We start from the raw sequence: 26010 nt of genomic DNA on the forward strand, positions 1-26010 counted from the left end.
CTGGCTTCCATCTGAACATGTTTAAATTCTACAAATGCCTTTTAATTTTATACGTAGGTGGGGCTATATTTAGTGAAGGCTTGCATTTATTTGGAGTTGTGTATACGTGCATCCTCAGGTCTACAGTCAGCTGAGCTCACCACATTGTCAGTGCAAAGTACAAAGATAGACACTCATTATCTCACTCAATTGTTTAAACTTTAACATATTTAAAGGAGCTGACTCTATTAACAGTGTTGTTTGGATGTTCAGAATGGAATATTAGCATATAAATAACTGCATGGTATTGAATAGATATAGTCTACATAAAAAAGTATGTAAAAAAACATCCGTTAACAAATACTTTTCTTAATAAATAATGCATTAAATGGATCAAAAGTGACCATAAAGACCTTTATAATATTTCAACTTTAAACTTTCTATTCATAGAAGAATCTTGAAAAAAAAGTGTGTCATGGTTTTCATAAAAATATTAACCAGCACAACTGTTGATAATAAATGTTTTATGAGCAGAAAAATCAGCATATTAGAATAATTTCTGTTAGTCATGTGACTAACAATGAGTTAACGATGCTGAAAATACAACTTTGCATCACAGGAATAAAATACATTTTAAAATCTATTCAAAATATATATATTTTTTTAATTAAAATCATATTTAATAATAGTATTCTTTTAACTTAATAATAAAAGTTAATTGTTAATAAATAAATGCAAGCTTGGTGAATATAGGAGACTTCTTTCAAAAACATAAAATCTTACATACCCGAAACTTGTGAACAGTCCAGTAGTCAACTCAAATCTTTTGATATAAAAGAAGAAAAAAAAAGTATTTTGCATTTAAATTGGATTTAAAATATCCCTATATATATATATATATATATATATATATATATATATATATATATATATATATATTAAGAGTACTATGAAAGGTCATGCACATTCTCTTTCTTTACTACATTACATCCACACCATTGTTCATACAGTGTTCCTGCCAAACCAGGCCGCATTACTCGTCTCTTTTGTCACCCTCCGACAGGTGTTGACCAAAAAAAATCCCTTGTCCTTGTGCACAAACACACAGTCAGTCACACAGTGTGAATAATCTGAACGTGACCTCACCACCCTGATATGTAAGAGGAACCCAAACCGTCAATCACATAAGGTTGTGAAGCTCTATCCATCCAGTGTGTATTAAAAATATATCACGACAGTCTGTAGTCATAAGAAAGCATGCCATTTTAGCACGATCGAAATTTTATTAACCTTAAATGGGTAAATAGTATACAACGAAGTAGCATTAAACATTTCCATATTCATATAATTACAAGCTTTCTTTAGAGATTCGTATTCATGCATATTGTTTCTTTTTTACTGGTGACTCAGGCAATTTTCTTCATTTTGATTTCACCTGTCACTAATAGCAAATGCACACACATACACATATAGACAATTATACAGACTCTTTGCTATTACTGTCCTCCGCCAGCAGCATCAAACATCTTCTTCCTGCCCTCCATACCAGACATGGCCTCGACGTTCTTACGCCAGTCGCCCACCTCCGTCGATATAACCTGACAAAACACACATGCATCTTGCACTTAATGAAAATTAAAAAAAACTGAAAATATATTTTCTTTATTCTCTTGAATTTCTAAAAACAAAGAATGATTTTTAGGCCAATTAATATATTTTTTGAAGCAAGTAGGCATATTTGTCCCATTTCTTCATTAATATAATTAAAAAAGTGCTATGTGTACTGAGTGAGACTACAATTTTTTTTTTTTGTTTTTTTTTTTTTTTATCACATGGTGGAATCAAGCTTCCAGAGTAAAATGAGTTCATGTTTTGGTGAGTATCATACATTAGAGCATGCAGGTGTACCTTCTCTTGTTTAATGTCTTCTTTCTTCACAGATTTGAGGTTGGCTCTGAGGTCCATGGAGCCCTTGTGTTTGGAGCCCAGCAGTGCTCTCATCATCTCATCCGCAGACACACGCACCTTCCTCAGGGCAGGTTTCTTAAACTTCCCTCCTAAATCTTGCACCTTCAGCTTCAGCTCATGGATCTTTCAGACACACACTGTGTCCATTACAGAAACTGTCATCTAATTTTAGTTTAGGTTTAGAAAAGGTATATTTTATTTACTCACATCTTTGTTGTTTTTATTCACTTTAGCCTCAAAGTCGTATCTCTCCTCATCCACGACATCGATTTTGGCATGGAGCTGTCGACATAGTTTCTGGACACAAATTCATTATTATTACTACTACTACTATTTTGCATGATTGTGAATAATATTTAAGTTATCAAATCTAAATAAAATAACACAAATAGAAACATGCAAGTTGTAAGGTGACTGAAAATTGTTCAATTTGAGTTAGACTAGACTATAGAATATAACTATTTTAAATGTAAATAAATATACGTTTAATAATATACGTATAAATATAAGTACAAAAAATTGTGATTATTAAAAATGTCCTAAAAATGTGGAAAAAACTATATAAATAATGTGATTTCTCTAGCATTTCGGTCAGTGTCTGTATATGTTGATGAAGTTGTCTTTTACAAACCTGTAACTCCTCCATTGAAAGGCCGGTGATCTGAAGAGGTGGAAGCTTATCACTCAGATATTTCACCTTCTCCTCATCACGATTGACCTTCTCCTGTTCCAACTCATCCATGGCTCTTTGGAGCAAAAGGATCTGAGAAAAAAAATATGTGAATAGACATTTAACAAAAAACAGCAATCAGTATATCTGCTACATGTAGATTTACTTTTTTGAGTTCTCAAAGTATAGAAAACACACACACACACATACACACACCACTATCATACCTTCAAGGAAAGTTTTCGAGATGCAGAAATCTTCGACTTCGGCTAAAAAAAAAAAAGGAAACAAATTTAATCTTAATTTTTATACATTATATTGTGTCTTTCAACGATGTAGAAATCACTGAATATTTCACAATATCATAATCATAGTACTGTTGAATACCTTGGCTTGCACTCGAGGGGGCAATGGAGCAGGAGGCTTTGAGGATACACAAAAATGTAATAAAAATTGGAATAAAATACAGAGTATAAATCACATTTTCCTTATCAGAAAATGATTGTATAATGTTATTAAAGCTTTTATCGCTTTAACTAAATATTACTTTATTTCAGTCACATATACAATAGACTATTTACTTACTTTGCTGCAGATGTTATGTTTATTGGTGGTTGCAAAGAGAAAAGAGAAGAAAATAATATTAAAAACAAATGTTTGTTCATGCCATGCTCATGAAAAATAATGCATAAAACACTTACTCGTCCGCCATTGTGAAACCTGTAAAATCAAATAAATGAAAACAAAAATAAAAAAAACAATTACGATTAGTTGCAATCACAAGACTAAACTAAATCAGTTTCTTGATCCGCATTGAGAGATTTCTAGGAAAGAGTAGCGGCTGACACAGAGAGATGTGTTACCTGAGGAGTTGCCTGCAGCTTCTGGAAGCACAAACAGGACAGAGACAATCGTTTTTATGTGTGACAGGCAGCAGCTTTGTAATTTTAGCTCACAGACACAGGAATGAGAATGAATGGACAGCTGTCCTCAACATATCAGAGTGCTTGTGTGTGTGTGTCCAATGCCACAAGGACAAAGTAATTCAAAGCCTAAAGCAGTATATGACTCAAAATACATTTTTATATGCATCTCAAATGTATTATAGCAAACAGAAATGGCACGTCCTATAACAGGAAATTGTGAAAAAGAACAGGTAAGTATGAGGAAAACTCCACCATCAAAAAAAGGACAGGCAGATATGTAAATTACAGGACACTGCGGGTCATTAAGTCTTCACCTCTTTAGAGCAAATGTATTACAGTCAAATAACAAGACATTGCATAAATCAAACGTCTCTGTCCATTAGTCATAGGTCAGAACAATCAGCACCTGCTCACCCTCACATGTTCCTAGACAAACCTCACTTCCAGACTAATTTTAAACACCATTTGCCCACCCACCCAGGACCTAAAATATTATCCCAGTGTTTGAAACACATATTGTTCTTTAAAGGAATAGCTCACCCAAAAATGAAAATATGCAGGCCATCGAAGATTTGGAGAAATGTAGCATTACATCACTTGCACTCTAATGGATCCTCTGAATGGGTGTCCAAACAGCTGATTAAAAACATCACAATAGTCCACGAGTAATCCACATCACTCCAGTCTAGCGATTAACATCCTGTGAAGCAAAAAACAAATCCATTATTAAGGCATATTGACTTTCGATCATTGCTTGTGGCCAAAAGACGAGTTCATAATAAAATACATTAAAAAATCCATCCCCTTCCATTGTTGTCATCTCACATCAGAATCCACCAACTGAATTAACACTGAACTGACGTGACACCAATGACACTGAGAGCTGCTTTATGGGTAAAGTTGTATTTGTTTCATAATTGAAGAACTTTGCCACATTAAAAAAGTTATTTTCTTGTTTATTTCTCTGAAACTATCTGTATTGTATAACGAGCTAATGTAACTTGACTTGACTAAATCCTTATCTCTTTTTGAGCTACTGTCAGGGCCATTTGGGCTTTTGCACATCTTCGTCCACAATAATTTCAAGAAATCACACAAAACTTTTACTTGCAGGTTATTTGTTTACCAAAAACTCATTTGAGATTCAGTGAGGAAGAACTTTGTGTTGAAGGTGTACTGTATGATCTATTTATTCAGTAACCTTTTCATACGGAGAGCTGTGGCATGTCTGCTTCCCAGGCCATGTATTGCTCTGCCACTCGATCAGCCGGTCCGACTGACAGACTCTCCGGGCGAATGGTTTCCACAGCTTGGGTGTCAGGAATATCTCTCATGCATCCGCAGGCATATTTGATCCAACAATTTCCACCTAAGGCAGCTCAATGAGGCGAAAACCCCTCTGATCCAATTGTTCATTTAAAACTAAGCCGATATTTACGAGATATCAAATTGATCCTTAGAACAGAAGCACATAAACAATACTACTTATCCCACTAACAAACTGCGTGCACACAAATGATGCCACACATGCGTACAAAAATAGGCTTTGATGACAAGCCAGGTGTGGATTTTAGGTAACATGATGCCTGCTTATGTAAGGATTAATGTTAGACACAAACTGGGTCATTTCAGTAATAGGCATATAGGGCACAATCACACCAAGAATAATAATAATAACTAAAGATACATAAAATGATATTAGCATCCATGCCAACAGATGATAAAGTCCTGTTTATTATAAGTCCAATGTATTATTATTTATCAGATGAAAATAAATAACTCTGAAAGTGAATACTTTGGTGATTTTATAAAAAATAGGCTTTATGGGGCCAGTCTGCTTATTTATTTATTGTCTCTCTGTAATAGTACTGTTTTCACATGAACAAGGTGACTGCAGTTATGCGTGTATCTACATTTCTGTATGTATGTATTTTTTATATATATTATTGTACCGTTTTTTTGTAATTTATCATCCAAGATGTAATGTTTTAAAATGTGAGACAAACCAACTACTATTACAAAACTAAAGAGGATTATTCAAATCTGTTGCTAATAGAGCTGTTTATTCAATAGGCTATGGTCCAACAATTTTGAAATGTATATATATTTTTAACTTTTTTTAAAATGTACTGTTTCAAACTTTATCCAATATATCACAATAAGAACATGAGCTACACATATTTGAATGACCCACTTATTAATAGGTTCAAGTATTCGTGCTTTATACTTTAGAAAAGAATGAGGATAGCAGTGAATCACCCAATGCAGTTGCAATGGTTTTATTCTTATTCTGAAGTCACCATAGCCACCCAGATCAGATGTCACTGAAGTCACCTGGATCCAGTCCGTATCAAGTCCAGGTGACCTACATGTCAGCGGAGACCATGTCAACTAGACAAACCCTGGAGACAGATCCCCTGTAAAGACCTTGATGGTCATCGGCACAAAGCCACGAGAACCAGATGAGTCCTCTGGTTAATCTGACTGTCGTTGCAGCCTGGAATGAAACCACACCATGCTGGTTCTGTCTGGATTGAAAAGAACTGTCCTCCTGAGCCTGTTTCTCCCAAGGTTTTTTTCTTAATTTCTGTCACTGGTGGAGTTTTGGTTCCTTGCCACTGTTGCCTATGGCTTACTTAGTTGGGGACGCTTAATTTCTTGCAACTTTGTAGAGTTGACCGAACAGACACTATTGGAAGAGAAATGAACTGAGCTGGACACGACATCACTGAATCAACAATGAACTGACTAACTGATAAACTGATATGTCCTCCATTATCAGCACACACTTTTCCTTTTTAACACTGTAAACTGCTTTGACACAATTGTTTAAGGGGCTTTATAAATAAAATATATTTTAATTGACCCAGTGGGGTAGCAGTGTGTAACAATAGTGGACTAATAACAGGTCTGGCTGCACCATCCACTGGTTTATTTGGCTCTGAATGCAATGGGATTATTTTACGAATGACTTTTAATCCTCGAAAGATTTATAAAAGATTTAAAGTAGATATTGTATAATACCCAAAACTTAGGATGAAAGTGAAAATATTAAAAATAAGCACACATCTGGCCCAAAACCCCGACCTGCGAATGTCCATGACCCGGATGTGCTTTGAAAGTTCACGTCCATCCTACCTGCGCATGCGCGAGCGATGCACCTTATCCTGCGGGAGCCGTTTCATCTGACAGACAAATTTATTTTTAAAATTAGCCTCATAAAAATCAACATTTTGATATGATTGCCATCGAAATGGCTCACAGGATCGACGATGCGCCTTCCTGAGCTCTAATTATGACAGAAGAAGCGTTTTAATCGGCGCGAGGATCGATGGAGACTTTAATGTCAGATTTGAACCGCTGAGGTGAAACTCTGGTGAGCTGACAGGATCAAAAACACTACAATAATGTAATTTAGCTGAACAGTTCATAAGTAAATCATACAATAAATAAGCCTTTGTGTCTTGTATAATACGTTACATAAGAAATATTGTCGAATAATTTCTTCGATAAAGGGTTTTGGTGTTCTGGTGTAGTATTATACCTGGGCGATTATATATATATATATCTGAATGCTACCAATCTTCAAACCACAAGGTGAACCCGGAGATATTATACAAAATTAACGTAACGTTACGTGTATACTTTAAATGCTGTAACATTATCAACATTATGCAAAGATCACGTTTTCATGTCTAACTGTGTTGTGGTTTTACATGAACAATGTGATTGCAGATATATTTAACTTAATTGGTTATTTTGGGGAATGTGTGTGAAATTAATCATAAATTGGTTTTACTCTTTGAATAATCTTGTTATTATGAACCTGTATGTCATAATGAGAAAGGTTGGACTAAATATTTTAAAACCCAATCTATAAATGGAAATTATATTTATAAAAATGTATGTTCAACATGTTATGTTAATATATGTTATATGTATTAAGTAAACAGGGCTGATTAATTCTGTGACTGCGTGTTTATTTTATATAAAGCTTTTTATCTGCATCTGTAGTCAGTGTCTGGCCTTTCTGTCCGCCTTCCAATCTGTCAAAGGCACCTGTTGTCATCACCTGTTTCAGGTTGCTTTGTGTCTGTTTTTTTGTTTGTTTTTTGTTTTTTGCCTCGATCCAGTGTGCTAACTGTAAGTTTGTGTTCATGTATGTTTAAATAGATGAATAATGCCTGGGAAGTTAAAGGCGAAGATTGTTGCCGGGCGGCACCTGCCTGTCATGGACCGTGCCAGCGATCTCACGGACGCCTTTGTAGAGGTCAGTCAAGTGTTAGGTTGTTAATGCAGTCACTTTTCTTGCTATGCACATTCGAACAAAAATGCTCCCTAAGTAGGATATCCCTTGATTTATCATAGAGCGGCACTTATGCATTGTTGTTCCACAGGTGAAGTTTGGAAACACAACATTTAAGACAGATGTGTACCCCAAATCCCTGAATCCTCAGTGGAATTCAGAGTGGTTCAAATTCGAGGTAAGTTCTTTGAACTTGTCATGCTTTAGGATGGATTATTGTGGAGTTTATTCTCTATGTTTATCCTTTATCCTTTACCCCTCAGGTGGATGATGAGGATTTGCAGGATGAGCCGTTGCAGATTACTGTTCTCGACCATGACACATACAGTGCTAATGATGCCATAGGAAAGGTGTACATCGACATCGATCCACTGCTCTGCAGTGAAGCTGCTACTGTCATTTCTGGCTGGCTTCCAATCTATGACACTATACATGGTGTGTGTCCACAAGCAAATTCAGTCTGTAATATTAAGGAGTTCTGACTTATTTTGTTCTGATGATATGATTGTGTTCAGGTATAAGAGGGGAAATCAACGTTCTGGTGAAGGTGGATCTCTTTAATGACTTGAACCGCTTCAGACAGTCATCATGTGGGGTTAAATTCTTCTGTAGTAAGTATCTAGATCATCTGCTTCCATTTCTTGTACTTCTTTTCTTTCTGCCCTCTGACGATCTGTTTCCTCCACTTTCTACCCTGCTTTGCTCTCCTTCTTGTCTTTATTTTGTCATTCCCTGTGAATTTTCATTCACATTCTGGCTCTGTCGCTCTATTTCTTCAGCAACATCCATTCCCCGATGTTACCGGGCGATTATGGTACATGGCTTTGTGGAAGAGCTTGTGGTAAATGAGGATCCAGAGTATCAGTGGATCGACCGTATCAGAACCCCTCGTGCGTCCAACGAGGCCAGACAGAGACTCATCTTTCTCATGTCAGGTACTAATATTTTTGATGGGTCACGTGTCACTGAAGACTGAAGAAAAACCAGTTCATTTAAATTATATTAATATTTCACAATATTACTGTTTATGGTGTTTTTTGTTTTTTTGATCAAAGAAATGCAGCCTTGGTTAGCATATGATACTTATTTAAAAATATAAAAAGTCTTGCCAACCTAGATCTAGGACTTTTGGAAAGCACGATATAGGCCTATTGTTCTACTCTGACTAAGTGTACTTTAATCTGCTAAAAGGTGACTTGCTAGAAGACTTATATGTGGAATATGAGACACTAATGTCAATATTTTCTTGGCTCATGTGGTGTGTAATTGCATTTGTGTTTCTGTTGTAGGTGAATTGCAGAGGAAGATTGGTCTGAAGGTGCTAGAGATGGGAGGGAATGCAGTGGTGGGGTACCTACAGTGTTTTGACCTTGAAGGAGAATCAGGCCTTGTGGTTCGTGCCATTGGGACAGCCTGCACACTTGAGAAAATCAGCACATTCCCTGCCACAGCTACACACCCCAGCAACTCCTCTCCTTCAAAAGACATGAAAGAGTGAGTGTCACCTACGCACACACATACGCATGCACCGCCAATGCTATAAATCAAGGATAAAATGTCAGTGTGTGTGCGCAGGTCATCACCGTTTTTAAAGAGATTTGGAAATTGCTGCTTTTTTTCTAACAGCTATCCTAGTTAAATCTGCAGTACATTAGATTAGATTTTGTTTACACTGAATATAAGAATTGAATTTAAGATTAGAAATGAATGTATGATGTATGGGTTATTATAGAAATCACAGATAGATTTTCATCTATTTTCTTTTAGCAGACAATTTTGTTCAAGGTAATTTGTTATTATTTAAATAATTTATTACAATTATCTAACATTCCTTTGGTTTTATTAAACAGGTATTAATGCAACCTGAAAAAGAAGAAAATGTTTACTCTCTGTTTTCTGTTTATATATGTAAATGAGTAGGAGGGTGTGTGTGAGTGTATTTGTTTTATGAGTTGCTGTTTTATAAGTTTTACAGAAATGCATTCTCAACACACAAACATACCACACCTCAATCTTGTTCTCCCCTGCATGTTCTTTATCTCCCTCTTGCACTTACTGTCTTTTTCTTTAGCTCTCCTGCATGCCGCATCTCTCTTGCACCAGCATGTGTTTGCGTTAGATGGCTAAAAGTTTAAATGCTGTTCGGTTGTGCATTTTCAAACTAGATGTTTTTTGCGTCTGGACTGCTGCCTTGTGCCTCTGTTTTGCGTTTGTGTTGTCTCGTCCCGTTCCCTATAGGGAGCTAAGAATGTTTGAAGGACTGTGACCTGCCTAACTAGACAGCATTTTTTGGCGCTGTCTATGAAGTCAGCTCACTAGGTTGTAAAATACAGCCGAAAAATTACATAATTTTTTTTCTCCATGCAGTCTGCCTTGTTTGTGTGTGCGTGCATGTTTGTGTATATCATTGTTATATGTGTGTTTGCATTCTCTGTGGACGTACAGTACACAGTGTGTGTTTGTTTAATGTATGAAATATGTGTGAATGTGTGTGTGTGTGTGTAGCTCTCCGCAGGCTGCTCCTTCCACTCTCGGATGTCGTTCCACACACAGCAGTCCCGTTCACAGTGCGAGCAGTCGTCTTTCTCAGGGCTTCTCCGTTTCTGTGCCAACACTGCTGTTCGCCGGTATGAAACCCAGACACAGGAGCTCAGAAGCCCCCAGAGCCAGGCAGTGTAGGCAGGTACCCCTCGACCCCCATGACCCTGCCACGGACCCGTCACCCCGTTCTTCATTGGCAGACAGCTATGACATCACCAGCCCCCCTCCCCTTCAGCTGCCAAAGCAACCTTTTTTACAGCTTAAAAATGCCCCTGACCAATCAGTAAGCTGCATTCAGCTGTCATTCAAAGAGTATATCCAATCAGAGGTGTTGGTTGGCTTCTGTGTTTTTAAGTTGTTCGTGTACATACCTTTATTTTTTCTCAGGGAGGGTTGTTTAATTTTATATTTTGGTCTTGTGAAGGCATTAGTCGACCCTTGTTATTAAAACGTTGTGCTTTGGTTGGCTGACACATGCTTCTTGTTTGTCTCATTTGTGTCCTGCCTCTTTTTTGTTTTCACAGTGTTTGATTTTGTTTTGTTTTTCTCCCATTTTATTTTTTCATCCACTACCATAAAGCACTTTCCTTTCTTCTTGACATCCTCACACGCTTCACCCTTTCAGCAGCAAGCAGTCAACACTCTTCTCTCTTTCTCTCAATCTCTCTTCCTCTTCCTCACACACATACACATGCACATGCTCAAACACACACACGGGCACAGTCCTCATGTATGACCCTGTGAGTCTGTGTGTGTTGATGGAGTGTGTTCCTCCTTGCTCTGACAGGCCAGTGTTTGGGGAGGAGGCCCCAGGGGTCCCATTATCCTCAGGACCCCCCACCCCTCTGAGAGCACAAACCTTCTCCTCCTTCTCCCCCTCCAAGTCCTACAGTCGCCAGTCCTCCTCCTCTGACACCGAGCTCAGCCTAACCCCCAAAACCGGTAAGATACCCGACCCCACCTGACCTCTGACACTCTACCAGACTCTCTCTGTCTCTCTATGGACCTTGATTTTAATCAATATTAGTGACCGAGAGGCAGAGGGTGTAGGGCCCAGTGTCTCCCTTTATTTTGGTCTAATTTTGTGTTGAATTAATTTATGTTTGTTGTATTGTCCTTCCATTATTACTTTATCTTAATTTTTTTTTTACTCAAGGCAGTGATCTCGCATTTTGTCAATTTTAAATCTATGAAGAAAATCAACTCAATACCATGTCTTCCTTATGGGAATCAGCCCCTTCTAAAGGACTTCAGTTCTGTTTTTAATTTTTAATTTTATGCATGTTTGTCTACTTCTTTTTCTTACTTATCTTTCCAGGGATGCAAACTACTTGCTTTTATTGAGAATGTTTTCATGCTGAAAAATTATATTATATTCTGTTTTGTTTTGTTTTTTTACTGCAAGGTTAAATTATTAAAGGGATAGTTCACCCTTAAATGAAAGTTTTGTCATTATTTACCCATATTCATGTTGTTTTAAACTTATATTACTTTATTTTTCATCAGTGGAACGTAAAAGAAGATATTTTTGAGAACTGTCTTTTTTTGTCCATACAGTGGAAGTCGATGAGGTTCAGTGTTGTTCGTCAAAATATCTTCTCAGCTTTTTTCAGAATAACTTTGTTTGTGTTCCACAGAAGAAATGAATTCATACTGGTTTGGAATGACATGAGGGTGAGCAAATGATGACAGAATTAGAATTTTGGTAAAACCATCCCTTTAACATGTGGCATCTTAAGAGGTATTTTTGTGAAGCAGATGTAAGGTTAATATTAAGGTTCATCATCCACCGATTGTCGATCATAGGAAGCAGTATCTGCCGATAACCAATCACGATACCGATCTTTTTGAAGCCACCTTTTTATCATGTAGAATGAATTATAGTGATACTCAAGTCAGGATTCAAGTCTGCCACTGATCCATGGCTGTTTACCACAAACACAACATTGTGCTTCCATTCAGCTTGTCTCTCACTTGTTCCCCCATGTGCTTTTCATGCTTCTTGTTTAAATCAGAGTGCACTTCTTTCAAGCAGCATACAGCAGTATTGATGGGAAAAGTGTTCTTAAAATGTATTCCAAATTGGGAATAATTTGTGATATATAATTATTCATGGTATTAAGAAGAGCCCACGATAACCGTATTGTGCATATGCATTACCGTGATATATCACATTACTGAGTACCGCACATGTTACCTCACTAAAAAAACCTCACCTTAAAGCACAAGTTTTGTAGTCCATATGACTTGTGGCCATTATTCTGAAGTCATAAAATAACTTTGTATGGGGAGCAGACCATTAATTGATAATTCACCTTTGAAATGCATTACAAAAGTAAATCTGATTTGACATTTTGAATTTCAGATGTGGCAAAACTGCAGCTTATACCGTCAAAAAACACCCTGCTGAAAATAAAATCCAAGGAAAACCATTTTATTTACCTGTCATTAGTTTGCATCCCTGTCTGTTGTGTAGTTCAGTCTCCCCTTATTTTCTTCTCATATGATGTCTTTCATACCTGTCCTCCCCAAACTTCTTTCTCATTCTTTCTCTGTCAGTGGGGATATTTCTGTGTCCCAGTGCTCCTGCCCTGGAGTATGAATCATCTCCCCTCCCCTCTGCCCATCTGCCCCTTCACTTACGGCCAAGGATGGCTTCCATGAGTTCAACTCCTCCCCCATTCCATGTCAGCCAATCAGACTCAGCCATGCTGAGAAAGAGTGTGTCTTTCAGTGAGGAACTGTTGCTGGCGGCCTCTGGTAGGACACACCCACTGTCCCCATGACCTTTGACCCTTGATGCTGTGACTGCATCCAGTGTGACCACACTATCCCCTGCGCTGTCCCCTGACAGAAGATCATGCCTGTTGCTGAATAAAGCAAACTAACAAATAGATTTTTTTTTTCTCATTTGCCCACATCTCTTGGTAAATGCACTCTGAGTGCATGTTATGAGTGGTGTGGTTTAATGTCTTCTGAGCTCCCTGATTAACAAAACCCCACTTGCGTGTGTTCTGTTAGCCTGACTGCAGGTTAGATCTCTCTGCCAATGGAAGAAGAAACTAGAAAAAGAATAAAAATAGCAGCCTTCTGTTGTCTCTATTAAGCTGGTTCCGAAAATCTAATTTCCTAATGCCTGGGATCTGAGCTTGTGTGTCTGAAACTGTTTATTAATTGTGCTTTAATATGTCAAAAAGTGATGACTTGATTAAGTTGCCCAGCTAGTGAATGAGTAGAGTACTTTTTTTTGTCTGCAATCTATGTTAATTCTTTAAAGTCTCTGAATGTTTAAAATGTGTTCATACGTACATTACTTTAATGGTTTAAGCCGGGCATACACTAAGCGATTTCTGTGCGATTTCGGCAAGGTACCAACTCACACTGTACGAGTAGATTGCATGTTATGTAAAGCCAAAGCTCATGATTTTTATGTGCTCACTGTACGGTCCGATCGTCGAGTTGCGATTTGACTGCTCACACTATACGTGGGGAATCAACACGTAGGACCCCTCAGAACCTGGATGTTTGTGGCTGGTTCAGAATAAACACGCTTTCCCGGGATTAACCATAGAGGGATAAACACACTGCTTTGGTGATATGCGCAATTATGTGTGCTGAATCGTGTAAGATTTCTCTAAAGACATTTATGGATACAAAAGTTTTCTATTTTAAATGCTGTTTTTTGTTAACTTTATAATTCTGAAAGAATCCTGAAAAAAGTATCAAGGTTTCCCCAAATAAATACTGTGCAAAACAACTTTTTTCGACATTGATAGTAATAAATGTTTCAAATCAGCATATTATAATGATTTCTGAAGAATCATGTGACACTGAAGACTACAGTAATGACTGCAAAATTTGTAATCATATTTCACAATATAACGGTCTTGTTGAGCATAAGAGATAAAAAAAAAAGTGTATATTAACACCATGTTGTAAATGTTAATGTTAATGATATTCGAAATAGTGTACAGCACCTTGGTAAACAATTGTTTTTAGTGGTGCTATATAAATAAAGCAGGGTGAATGCAATAAGTGATGTGCTTACATGTCAAGGAATTCATATAAATATGATCAAGAAACCAAAATATTAATAAAGTCATAATTGGCAAACAAGAAATTTTAATTAATATAATGCATGTAAATGCAGCCATTGGCACACAGAAGAGGTCAATGTATGTGAGTGCATGGGATATTGTAACATTGTGCACTGGGTTGTTTAGAAGTTATGTGTTGTTTCATTTCGCCTGAATTACTCTCTTATCCATCATGAACAGGAATGGGAAGTGGTGGCAGTGCAGGAAAGGATGCAGGGCCCCTTAAAGCTCTTTTGAAGCAGCAGACCCAATCAGCACTGGAGCAAAGAGTAAGAAAAACACACATTCACATGCATTTATAAATTAACAATCAAGTTTATGCACAAAATTGGTACTGGTGATTATGAGAATTATGCTTCTCCACTCTATCGCTCTCTCACTGGATTTCAGGGGGTTTTATCATCCTCTGAAGCGTTTTTTAGAGCATGGGTATGTCTGAAGAGGGCATGACAAATGTTTTCCGATTGTAGAATCTTACATATTTCCAAACTCCACCCTGTTTGAGAACTTTAAATCGGAAGGCCCGCATCTCTTCTACTGTCCAAATGACTTCATTATCAAACCAATGACACATCGGTATTGTGACTATTGGTTTGGGGGCCATGTGGTTATGCACCCATTTCCATGGAGAATATTCTAGAACCTTTGACAGGTGCTAGAAAGCTTTCATGTCTACCTGTAAATCACAGTTTTGCTGAGATCTTGGTCGGGGGTAAAAGGTCTTGTGAATTAATTAAATTGATCTAAATGAAGAGCCAGAGATCTTGAAGTCTGTGTCTTCATCCAGTCTGTGGATGAGAAAGAAACGTGTACTGGGAACAATTTTGTTGAGGCTTTTAATCAGGAATTTATGCATATTTATTATGTATTTGCAAACAGTAGATCAGAATGGTAAGTTAAAATTACAATAGCCTTTATGTGCATTTTATTGCAACTTGTTATGCCACTTACATCTGCTGGTAAGACGTGTTGCACTCAACAGAGTTGTTACCTGAATCTCTGTATCTCTGCATGAGTCATGTTGTGATTTGCTAAATATTGACAATACAGTTGCTTGACCCACAGGCTTCAATTTCTGTGCTTTAAAATCTTTAGTTTTGTGGGAAGATTTCTTCATGTCCATTGGTTCACCTGTGTCATTTCTGTATGATCCCTACATCACCGTTCTGTGTGTTTCAGGAATACCCTTTCTTCACATTGACTGTCTTCCCTCCTGGATTTCTCCTTCATGTGGGAGGCGTGGTCAGTGCGCGCTCAGTAAAGCTTCTGGATCGAATCCACAACCCAGGTAAGACGGCTCATATTATGCAAGCACAAACATAAACAAATACACCAAATATACCATACATGAACACAAGTTAAAACAATATGAAACATAACAACTCCACTGTAGTAAGAGCAGAAACCAATAAACAGATGTATGATAGATAAAAAATGATAGCCTGAATGCACTGTAAGTCGCTTTGGATAAAAGTGTCTGCTAAATGCATAAATTTAAATTTATGAGGTAGTTTGGCAGTGTGCATGTTGTTGATGAGGCTTTTATTGTATAATCAGTTTCAGTTCTTGTACATTGTACAGGTGCATCTCAATGAATTAGAATGTCATGGAAAAGTGTATTTAATTCAGTAATTCAACTCAAATTGTGTATTAAATAAATTCAGTGCACACAGACTGAAGTAGTTTTAGTCTTTGGTTCTTTTAATTATGATGATTTTGGCTCATGTTTAACAAATCTAATTCTTAACCAATTAGAACACTTCAAAAGACCAAAAAAAAAAAAAAACATTTTAGTGAGTTGTTAGCCTTCTGGAAAGTATGTTCATTCATTGTACATGTACTCAATACTTGGTATTGACTACTTTTGCTTTAATTACTGCCTCAATTTGGATTGGCATGGAGCTGATCAGTTTGTGACACTGCTGAGCTGGTATGGAAGCCCAGGTTTCTTTGAAAGTGGCCTTCAGCTCATCTGCATTGTTTGGTCTCTTGTTTTTCATTTTCCTCCTGACAATACCCCATGTATTCTCTATGGTATTCCAGTCTGGTTAGTTTGCTGGCCAATCAAGCACACCAACACCATGGTCATTTAACCAACTTTTGGTGCTTTTGGCAGTGGGGGCAGGTGCCAAATCCTGCAGGAAAATGAAATCAGCATCTTGCAAAAGCTGGTCAGCAGAAGGAAGCATGAAGTGCTCCAAAATGCAGTGCAGTGACTTTGGTTTTCAAAAAACACAATGGACCAACACCAGCAGATGACATTGCACCCAAAATCATCACAGAATGTGGAAACTTAACACTGGACTTCAAGGAACTTGGGCTATGAGCTTCTCCACCCTCCTTCCAGACTCTAGGAGCTTGGTTTCCAAATGAAATACAAAACTTGCTCTCATCTGAAAAGATGAGTTTTGACCACTGGGCAACAATGAAGTTCTTCTTCTCCTTAGCCCAGGTAAGACGCCTCTGACCTTGTCTGTGGTTCAGGAGTGACTTCAGAAGTGAGGAATACAACAGCTGTAGCCAAATTCCTTGACACGTCTCTATGCCTTGACCCCAGCCTCAGTCCATTCCTTATGAAGTTCACTCAGATTCTTATATCGATTTTGTGTGACAGTCCTCATAAGGCTGCGGTTCTCCCGGTTGGTTGTGCAACTTTTTCCTTCCACTCAACTTTCTGTTAACATGCTTGGATACAGCACTCTGTGAACAGCCAGCTTCTTTGGCAATGAATGTTTGGGGCTTACCCTCATTGTGAAGGGTGTCAATGATGGTCTTCTAGAACAGCAGTCTTCCCCATGATTGTGTACCAAACTGAGAGACCATTTTGAAGGCTCAGGAAACCTTTGCAGGTGTTTTGAGTTGATTAGCTGATTGGCATGTCACCATATTCTAATTTGAGATTAATTGGTGAATTGGTGGGCTTTTGTTAAATGTGAGCCAAAATCATCACAATTAAAAAGAACCAAAGACTTAAACAACTTCAGTCTGTGTGCATTGAATTTATTTAAATACACGAGTTTCACAATTTGAGTTGAATTACTGAAATAAACTTTTCCATGACATTCTAATTTGAGATACACCTGTTTATTCTGCATCACATGCGCCATTTCTTTGCCTTAATGTTTGCCCTCTCAAGCACATGATGCTCTATTACTCTTATTTGTTTCTAGAAGATTTTGAGACGTTCATGTCTCCTGAACATTACTTTTTTTTTACTGTTAGCACATGCACAATAAATACGTTTTGTAAATCCACAAATATCCTTTCTAGTCTGTACTAACAATACATTATATCGATCTATATATTGCCATAATACAATTTAATACAACCTTTAAAATATCATTTTATTTGAGTATGTATATATATATATATATATATATACACATTTCTTATGGAAAAGTGGCAGATTTTGGTTGATTCTCATGATGATTTTAATGCTAAATTTTAATTACAAGTGTTTTAGAATTTTTACCACTGTGAGGTTCCGTAGAATTCATGATGTACTGCATAATTTTGTAAATAAATAAATAAATGCTTGTCAGGGCAATCTTTTACATCTCCATTGCATGAATTTAATATTTTTTTCCCTTTTTTTTGTCTCATAATACTTAATTCTCACTCCCTGCCCATCCTAACACTTGTCTATCATTAGTTTGACCCATTTAGTGATGCTGCCCATTGCATTGATCTAGGATTGTATTTCTTTTAAATTTGCATGGATTCAAGCTTTAAGCTAACCAAGCTGTGCCATTACCTTCTAATTTATATTTTGCATGCTAACCTGTCACAAAGAGAGGTTGTTATTTTGTATAGTATAGTAGAGCTGTGCAAATATTCTAATGTGATTTTCATGTGCATCTTGCCAGTAAAGCTGGTTCTGTGATTAGTAGTAAATCTCCAGCACGCGCTTTCAGATGAAGCATTTACTACACAGACAAACGACTAATCACAGAACCGACTTTACTGACAAGATGCACCTGAAAATCACATTCGATTATTTGCACAGCCTTATAATGGAGTGTAATTAACGGGAGAAGGACTAATTTATCTGTGAACTAGAGCTCAGAGGGTGTCTGTTGTTTTATTTTCTTAATTGTAAATAGATGACTATAGATGACTGCAAACACACACAAACACCCACAGCTGTTATTCCACAACATACAAATGAAACCCATCTATTACTTCATCTGCATATGAATGTTTTAATAGTGTGTGTGTGTGTGTGTGTGTGTGTGTGTGTATTAATTAAAGCATGGTTTGGTTGAAGGAGCCGCTCATGTAGTTTTATTGTAGATGTGCTAGTTTGGAGCCTCTGACATAGTGCTGCTGCATGCTTTCTTCTCTATCTCTTTATCTCTCTTCTTCTTTTACCTCTTTCCCCCTCGTTCTCTCTCCCAGACATCTAGATTCTTCCTCTCTGTCCATCTCTTCTCTCTCGCTCTCGTTCTCATGGTCACCCTCTCAGATAACTATTGTCTGACTTTGCAGTTCCTGTGGAGTGGTGTTGTCCAGTGTTGTGTTCTTGTTTGTAGTTGGTGTTTGGTTTTCGTTTTCTTTTCTACTCTCTTTCTCTCTCTCTCTTTCTCTCTTTCTCTCTCTTTCTCTCCACTCCTTTAACCGATCTACTAATGTGGCGATTTGGCTCAGCCTTGGGTAACACCAGATCATACAAACTGCTAGACTGGAATAGTTTCACTGCAGGTACTTCCCTACCCTCAGTCCTGCTTTTCACACACAAACATGCACACAAACACATATGCAGCCCCTGGCAGCTCAGCTGTTACAAATTACCTAATGATTAATACATATTATCAGTTTGTATAAAGTATTGAATTTTGAATATTTTCTTTAAGCAATTAATCAACATTGTAATCATTCTTAAAGGGATAGTTCACACAATAATTAAATTCTGTCACCATTTACTCACTGCAGTGTTTTTCTAAACCCGTATGGTTTTCATACTTCTGAGAAACACTAAAGTTTAGCTGCTGTTTTCCTTAAAATGAAAAGCAAAGCATGTCTACCTTCCACAACAGGTTTCATGTAGAAGTTTGTTCTTGCATGCCTCCTACCTCAGTCTGCAGTAGATGGGAAGGTTATCAATGAATAACACCTTCAGTTTCTGTCTGTGCATCACAAGTAGTTCAGTATGACTTCACAAGACTTGGAATATAGCGCTCATGAGATGTTTGTACAACTGATGGTTGTACTTATGACTTATGATTCTTTTTTTTCTTTTTTTTGTCCCGTATGTCTCATTTTTATGGAAAAGAGCAGCCTGAACATTTTTCCATGCACAAAACACAAAAGGAGATTTTTATTTTATTTTATTTATTTTTTTAAGTATCAAAGTCATGCAGGTTTTGAAAAACAGGAGGGTTAGTAAATGATTTTTTTTTTTACATTTATTTTACAGTGAACTTTTCCCTTAATATATATTGAAATTTGTTGTTCAATGCATACTCACAATTAGGAAGATGACTTGATTTTTGTCAAGAGTGATTACAAATACATTTAAAGATGAATAAAATGTGTAAAACAAATCATTAATGATGAGGTAATCTCAAATACACAGACAAGCACATAAACTCAAGTCTTTTCTCAGTAGTGTGTGTTGCATGAGCTGCCATGAGCTGTGCTTTTGTATGTCTGGCACCTGTTGCATGTTTTAGCTGGATGTGTGGCTGTTCTCTGCTCTTGCTGATCATTCCTTGATCCGCTCTGACTGCGCTTCACCTGACCCCTTACCCAGCGTTCCCTGATCACGTGACCACTTGATCTATCAATCCAGTGAAGTGGACTTAGACAATGTTCCACATTTAGTCATGAAAAGTATCATGACATTCCCTTGGGCAATTGCTGCTGCCTCTGTGGTCATTGTTGCTTCCCTCTACTAAAGTAATAAAGAATCATACTTTATGGATTATGTTTGTGTAAGCTAATATCACATGGTCTGATATTGATTTGTAGTCATTGTCTGGGGTTGTTCATGATTTCAAGTTCAAGACATTTGCTTTCTTGACTGAATATTTTTTCCTCCTATTTTCATTAATGCATCATTTACTGTTGTTTGACTTCGGAAGGTGCAAAAAGTTTAACACTGCCCAGAATCTGTAATAAAGGGCTGGAAGCTGTCAAAAAGCAAACATATATATATATACATATATATATATATATATATATATATATATATATATATATATATATATATATATATATATATATACTAGGGATGCACCGAAATGAAAATTCTTGGCCGAAACCGAAAACCGAAAAAGAGAAAACCAAGGCCGAAAACCAAAACCAAAACACCGAAAGAAATTATGCCAATTATTAGTACCATTGCATTTATTGCTATGACCGTGTACTACCTTTACTAAAATTAAGACATTGCAATTGCATAAATTAATATTAAAGTTTCAAAGATAATTACAATTACATAACTTATTTAAAAAAAAACATAAAAATACATAATTATAAATGATGCAAATATTTATTAAGCACATTGCAACAATGCACAGTATAAAATAAAATTCAAACTAAAAATGTATCCCACTCATGTGTATATTTAATAATAATGTACAGGCCTACTGGCCTGCAGAAAGGTTTAAAATGAACAGTTCTCTCATAAAAACAAAGTGCATTTAGGTGAAGTGCATTTGAAATTTTTCTATGTAGGACTAGAAAGTGCATCACTTCTCCAGTTGGGAAGACTGTTATCACTTCTGGGGATGGGGACTTCAGACAGATAACCATCTAGCTGTTGAGCAGTTGAGCTTGTCATCTGCCTGACATTTGAGAAATATTTGAGAGAGTGTATTTAAATAGGGCCAGGGCATAAATAAACATTTTTATCAAATTAAAGCAGAAATCTAGCAGAAAATCTAGCATAAATATGGCTACAATCTGATATTATGAATGTATATATGTTTGTGTGTGTGTATAAGAACAAAATAGCCAACGTATTATTATTATTTGAGGCACTTTCTTGCAGAATTCCACTGAACATATCAGACAACGATGGTGCATGCCACTCATCTGGTGCAGAGACCAGTCTTTTTTTCTGCGCTCTGATCTGTCTCCTGCGCTTGGCGCTTCTCCGTCTCCACACGGGTTCTCCGCATCCAGCGCGGCCTGGATCATTTCCGCATCCAAGTAATGTTCTTTATAACGCGGATCAAGCACATTCGCGATGAAGTGCAGAGGATCCGAAAAGATCTCAGTGAGACGTGTGCTAACAGACTCTATAAGACTGTACTTTTCTTTGTTTTTACTTCATGGTCCGTCTTAATCTCTTTGTTAGGAGACGCTTTAGTGCTGCGAATAAAGGAATAAGAAGAGAGAGAATGTTCTCACTGGTGTTAAGTGAATGTCGTGGTCTTTGCTATGCAGGTGCACGTGCAGGTCGCGGTTTCTGTTTGCGTCATCACAACATTTCTCCGTGTTGTTTCGGTGATAAAAGTCTATCGGCCGAAAACCGAAAAGGCCATTTTCGGCCGAAAATTTTCGGTGGACGAAATTTCGGTGCATCCCTAATATATACACTGTATATAAATGTGACGGGGGAAAAATGTTTTTTGGTGATTATAAGAATATAGTCTACACAAGAAATAGGCCTACAAACCGTTTGTCACAAATATTGAGATAATTAAAAAAACTATCATTGGTATAGTAAAGTAATTTAACATAATAAATTTGTAATTTAATAATGTAAATGCAATTATTGGCTTTAAGGCATTTATTGGCCACAAGTGACAGATTATTTTTGAGCTCTGACTAGGTGCTGTTTTTCAACTAATTGAGAATAATTTGTTTACAAAAGCAATTTAATGTTTGTTTTTTAGTTTATAAGAAAGTTCACTGTGGACTGGTGTATTTTAAATTCTGTGTTATTAATTAGGCTATGAGTGATTTGTATCATATTATAACAGTGGTAAGTTGAACATCAGGCCATCATTTATTAATTTATTTGCACTTTCTCCTGCTTCTGGTCTCTTTTCCACTGTGCACTTCTCTCTTTAACTTCCCCATTATTAATCAAACTCCGTTCTGCTGTTGGCTGTTTATCCAGGATAGTATGGAGTTTGTCCTCTATTGGGAAGCTTGACTGCACTAGCAGGGGAATGCTCTGCCAACTGTTGTAGATGAGTTCATGAAAGCTGTCAATCAGGAGAATGGCAAATCACACCACTGTCCTTTTTGTCCTCACCATCATCATCATCATCATCATTTTCTTCATTCCCCTCTGTCCTCTCCTAGTATGTGGTAAACAGGCTGGGGAGTTTGCTCTCATAAAAACCCCTTGCTCTCAGAGAGTGTGAGCAACTGTGCATGCATGCGAGTGTGTGTGTATGAAAGAGCGAAGAGCAGTACTAGCCTTGTTTACATTAGTGCATGGTTGTCTCCCTCTCTGAAAACAATTTTGATATTAGACACTTTTTTTAAAAAAAAGAAAAAAAATATATAGACAGAGAGAGAGATTAAAACTTTAAAATGAATAAAACACGGTTCTGTTGATGTTTTAAGGCCTTTTTAACGCTACATGCTAAAGCAACTTCACACCAAGAACAATAACTATAAATATAATGACTATATTAGTGTCCACATTGACGCATTCTAACGTTCTGATTATTCTAAGTTCATACACCAGTTTTATCATCTGCTGCTTTAATTGCTCAAGCTCTTTAAAGTTGGGTGGATTCTAGGGGTGCTTTCACACTAGCATTTTTGGTGTGCACCCAGGTTCGATTGACGTCAGAGTTCAGTTCGTTTGGATGATGTGAACGCTGTCTTCCAAACTCGGGAGCGCACCCACGAACTGTACCAGAGTCCACTTAAAAACAGTGGTCTGGGGCACGGTTCATGTGAACTGTGGTACAGTTCGCTGCTGATGTGAATGCAATCGTACCAAATCGCGGAAGTGAACCGCTTTAATTACATATTATTTGATGAAAATGTGTTTGTGTGTTTCACTCACTTTCTTGACAAGCGTGACTGCAAGCAGAGAGCTGTAAATCTATTTTTTGTTCTCCTGCAGCAGTCTTTGGAACATGTGCAGTACATTTGTAAGATGTGCCGTTATGTACTGAAACTTTGTAAACAAAACGAACGGTTGAAAAACGTAAATACATAAAGGGCAGAGAGTAATGTTATGCATTGCATTTGCTGCCTTCTCCTGTGCCGTGGTTACTAAGCAATAGAGTTGTTCCGATTCCGATACTAGTATCGGAAATATCTCCGATACCACAACAAATTCTGGCATCGGCATCGGCGAGTACATGAACCCATATACCGATCCGATACCATTTTCTTAAAAAAGACCTAGTTATGACCGCAAGCTTTGCCTAACCGCTGCACGGTTCTTCTTCGCTGCTCAAAATGCATTGAAAACACAGGAAGTTGTGCTGTGTTGCCACAAGCAACCCCTGTTTAGAGCAGCGAAGAAGAAATGAAAACGCGTTAGCAGCCCTTATCTATATATGACTGGATCACTCATCACATTCTAAACTGCCAAAACACAGTGAAGCCGCTACTATATTATAGATCAGTGGTTAGCAGTATGTCTCTGTAGTACCGGTAGTTACAGACTCTCGAGTATATTCAGTACCGGCAGCTGCGTTCAGTCGCTTCCGTGTAAGTCAAAGCGCAGGGCTCCAGACAGTAGCCGAATATATACTAGTGTCTGTGAATATTAAACTGCAAAATACTATTTAAATATTACTCCCGCAAAATCTACATCTCTGTGGGTGACTGGCACAGATGCGCGAGAGCTCGCTGTTTTGTAGTCTCTGCTGTGTGTCATGAGGACACGAACGCATAAACCGTCACTTCATGAGAATTTACCGTTTCATTTGAGAATACTGTCATATCATAAACACAGACACTCAAAGATCTTCATGGCAGCCCATTAAAATAAATGTTTGGTTTACATGAGTAAATTGACAATATATAAAGCTACTGTTGTAGCCTACAGTAATAATAATACGTCTCTATAATAATAATAATTATGCCTAGATGGTTGCTTGTTTTTTACTTGTTTTGTTGTAAAGAGATTATCTGATTAATAGATCTTTTTTGTTGCAGTTTTTTTATACAGTTATATTGTAAAACTTAAATACCTTTTTTAGTTTGCGGTGTTAGATTTTTGGCTGCATTTGAAGTTCTTTTTTGCATAAGAAAATAAATAATACTGTCAAATTCATGTTAGATAATAAAAATACTGTAATAAATACAGTAGTTCACCATGTATTTGTTCATGTTTTATTGAGGGATCTGTCTGAAGCACACCATAAAAAAATTCTAGCAATTTACACAGGGCTAGTAGTATATACAGCTGTATATACAGATATACACCCAGGTATCGGATCAGTACTCGGTATCGGCCGATACCCTGAGCCCAGGTATCGGAATCGGTATCGGGAAGAGAAAAAGGGTATCGGAACATCTCTACTAAGCAATGGGGTAAACAACTGCTTGCTTAATGACGCAAGCGAAACGCGGTTCCGACCCATATAAAATAATATGAACGCAGTTCTGTGGCAGCAGGGGGAGGGGGAAGCAATCGATCTCTGGTTCGGATCAGGCAAGCGAACCAAGTGTGAAAGCATGCTAATTGACTATCAACATTTTTATCATTCATCATGTGGAAAAAAAATGCTTTGAAAATGATTCCAATGATATTGTTCCTCAGTGTCATTATCATTAAAGCTGTGGTGTGGACTTCACTGTTCTCATACAATTAGAGCAAATATTACGAATTGAAATGAATTGTTATAGTCCTTGGTGTAAACAGGCCATAATGCTTTGGACAATTCAGGGATAAACGCCATTCTACTATGGGACTCAAATATCAAATCTAGCATTTTATTGATATAGAGCAGTTTTGTTTTACCTGGATTGATGAAAAAACTGCAAGGGGTTTGTGAGTTGATGAAAGGCTAATAATTCAATCATAAAAATTAAAAATTATGATCAATTAATAATATTAAAATTAAAAAAACCTTACTAACAGTCATGTGAGACCATTTACCTACATCAGAGAACCGTGAGTTTGCAATATTGAAATATTTTCATTAAAAAAATCTGGTCAAAGGGGTTCAGCCTACAAAAAAACGCTTTGGGAATCCCTGATATAGACAGTAATAATAAACAAACAAATAAACACGATTGTGAGTTGTGGCAGATTTGGGAGAGTCAAGAAACCAGCTAACAGGGCTAGTATGCTGCTAAAGCGAGTGGAGGTGTTTATGTGCCAGTGGTGTGTGTGATTGTATTATATAAATATGTTTGTTTCAGACGAGCCGGAGACAAGGGATGCGTGGTGGGAGGAGATCCGTCAGGAAATAAAGTCTCATGCCAAATCTCTTGGCTGCCACGCTGTGGTGGGCTACAGCGAGTCCACCAGTATCTGGTACTTAAACACACACACAATCCTCAACTCTTGAGGATCTTTTCACACACTGCTTCTCAACGGTTTTTAGGTTTTTCAAGACAGTTGAGGGAGTGAATTAAATGAATCTTGTT

At 37.2% G+C, this 26010-nt stretch overlaps 2 protein-coding genes across 11 annotated transcripts in view; one reads left to right on the top strand and one right to left on the bottom strand.

Moving 5' to 3' along the window:
• Nucleotides 1–1242: 1242 nt before the first annotated feature.
• LOC113079207 (troponin I, slow skeletal muscle-like) lies at nt 1243–3088 on the bottom strand. Its single transcript, XM_026251425.1, has 6 exons — nt 3005–3088; nt 2845–2886; nt 2579–2710; nt 2155–2244; nt 1888–2070; nt 1243–1577 (listed from the first exon to the last, which is right to left on the bottom strand). The coding sequence occupies exons 3-6, from the start codon at nt 2687–2689 to the stop codon at nt 1476–1478; spliced, it is 486 nt and encodes a 161-aa protein (XP_026107210.1). The 5' UTR covers nt 2690–2710; nt 2845–2886; nt 3005–3088; the 3' UTR covers nt 1243–1475.
• A 3602-nt stretch (nt 3089–6690) lies between these two features.
• Nucleotides 6691–26010, top strand: part of LOC113079192 (C2 domain-containing protein 5-like) — a 28972-nt gene continuing 9652 nt past the window's right edge. For 4 of the 10 annotated variants that reach the window (XM_026251395.1, XM_026251396.1, XM_026251401.1 and 1 more), the window contains exons 1-12: nt 6692–6919; nt 7717–7813; nt 7941–8027; nt 8113–8284; nt 8365–8460; nt 8629–8784; nt 9139–9343; nt 11178–11332; nt 14668–14756; nt 15667–15775; nt 19135–19188; nt 25783–25897. In XM_026251395.1, coding sequence (XP_026107180.1) covers nt 7724–7813; nt 7941–8027; nt 8113–8284; nt 8365–8460; nt 8629–8784; nt 9139–9343; nt 11178–11332; nt 14668–14756; nt 15667–15775; nt 19135–19188; nt 25783–25897 — 1328 coding nt within the window. In that variant the 5' untranslated portion in view covers nt 6692–6919; nt 7717–7723. Of the gene's footprint in view, nt 6920–7716; nt 7814–7940; nt 8028–8112; nt 8285–8364; nt 8461–8628; nt 8785–9138; nt 9344–10354; nt 10477–11177; nt 11333–14667; nt 14757–15666; nt 15776–19134; nt 19189–25782; nt 25898–26010 lie in introns of all 10 variants that reach the window. The other 6 variants (XM_026251398.1, XM_026251403.1, XM_026251404.1 and 3 more) reach the window with 4 other exon arrangements.

This window comes from Carassius auratus, unplaced genomic scaffold (genome assembly GCF_003368295.1).
Source record: "Carassius auratus strain Wakin unplaced genomic scaffold, ASM336829v1 scaf_tig00027323, whole genome shotgun sequence".
In the NCBI taxonomy this organism is placed as follows: domain Eukaryota; kingdom Metazoa; phylum Chordata; class Actinopteri; order Cypriniformes; family Cyprinidae; genus Carassius; species Carassius auratus.

Excerpts from the sequence above, each read along its gene's own strand:
- LOC113079207 (XM_026251425.1), bottom strand. The coding sequence starts at position 2,689 with ATGGATGAGTTGGAACAGGAGAAGGTCAATCGTGATGAGGAGAAGGTG. Across the intron at positions 2,245-2,578 it reads TTTCAATGGAGGAGTTACAG|AAACTATGTCGACAGCTCCA; the intron begins GTTTGTAAAAGA and ends ATTTGTGTCCAG. Across the intron at positions 2,071-2,154 it reads TGAATAAAAACAACAAAGAT|ATCCATGAGCTGAAGCTGAA; the intron begins GTGAGTAAATAA and ends TGTGTCTGAAAG.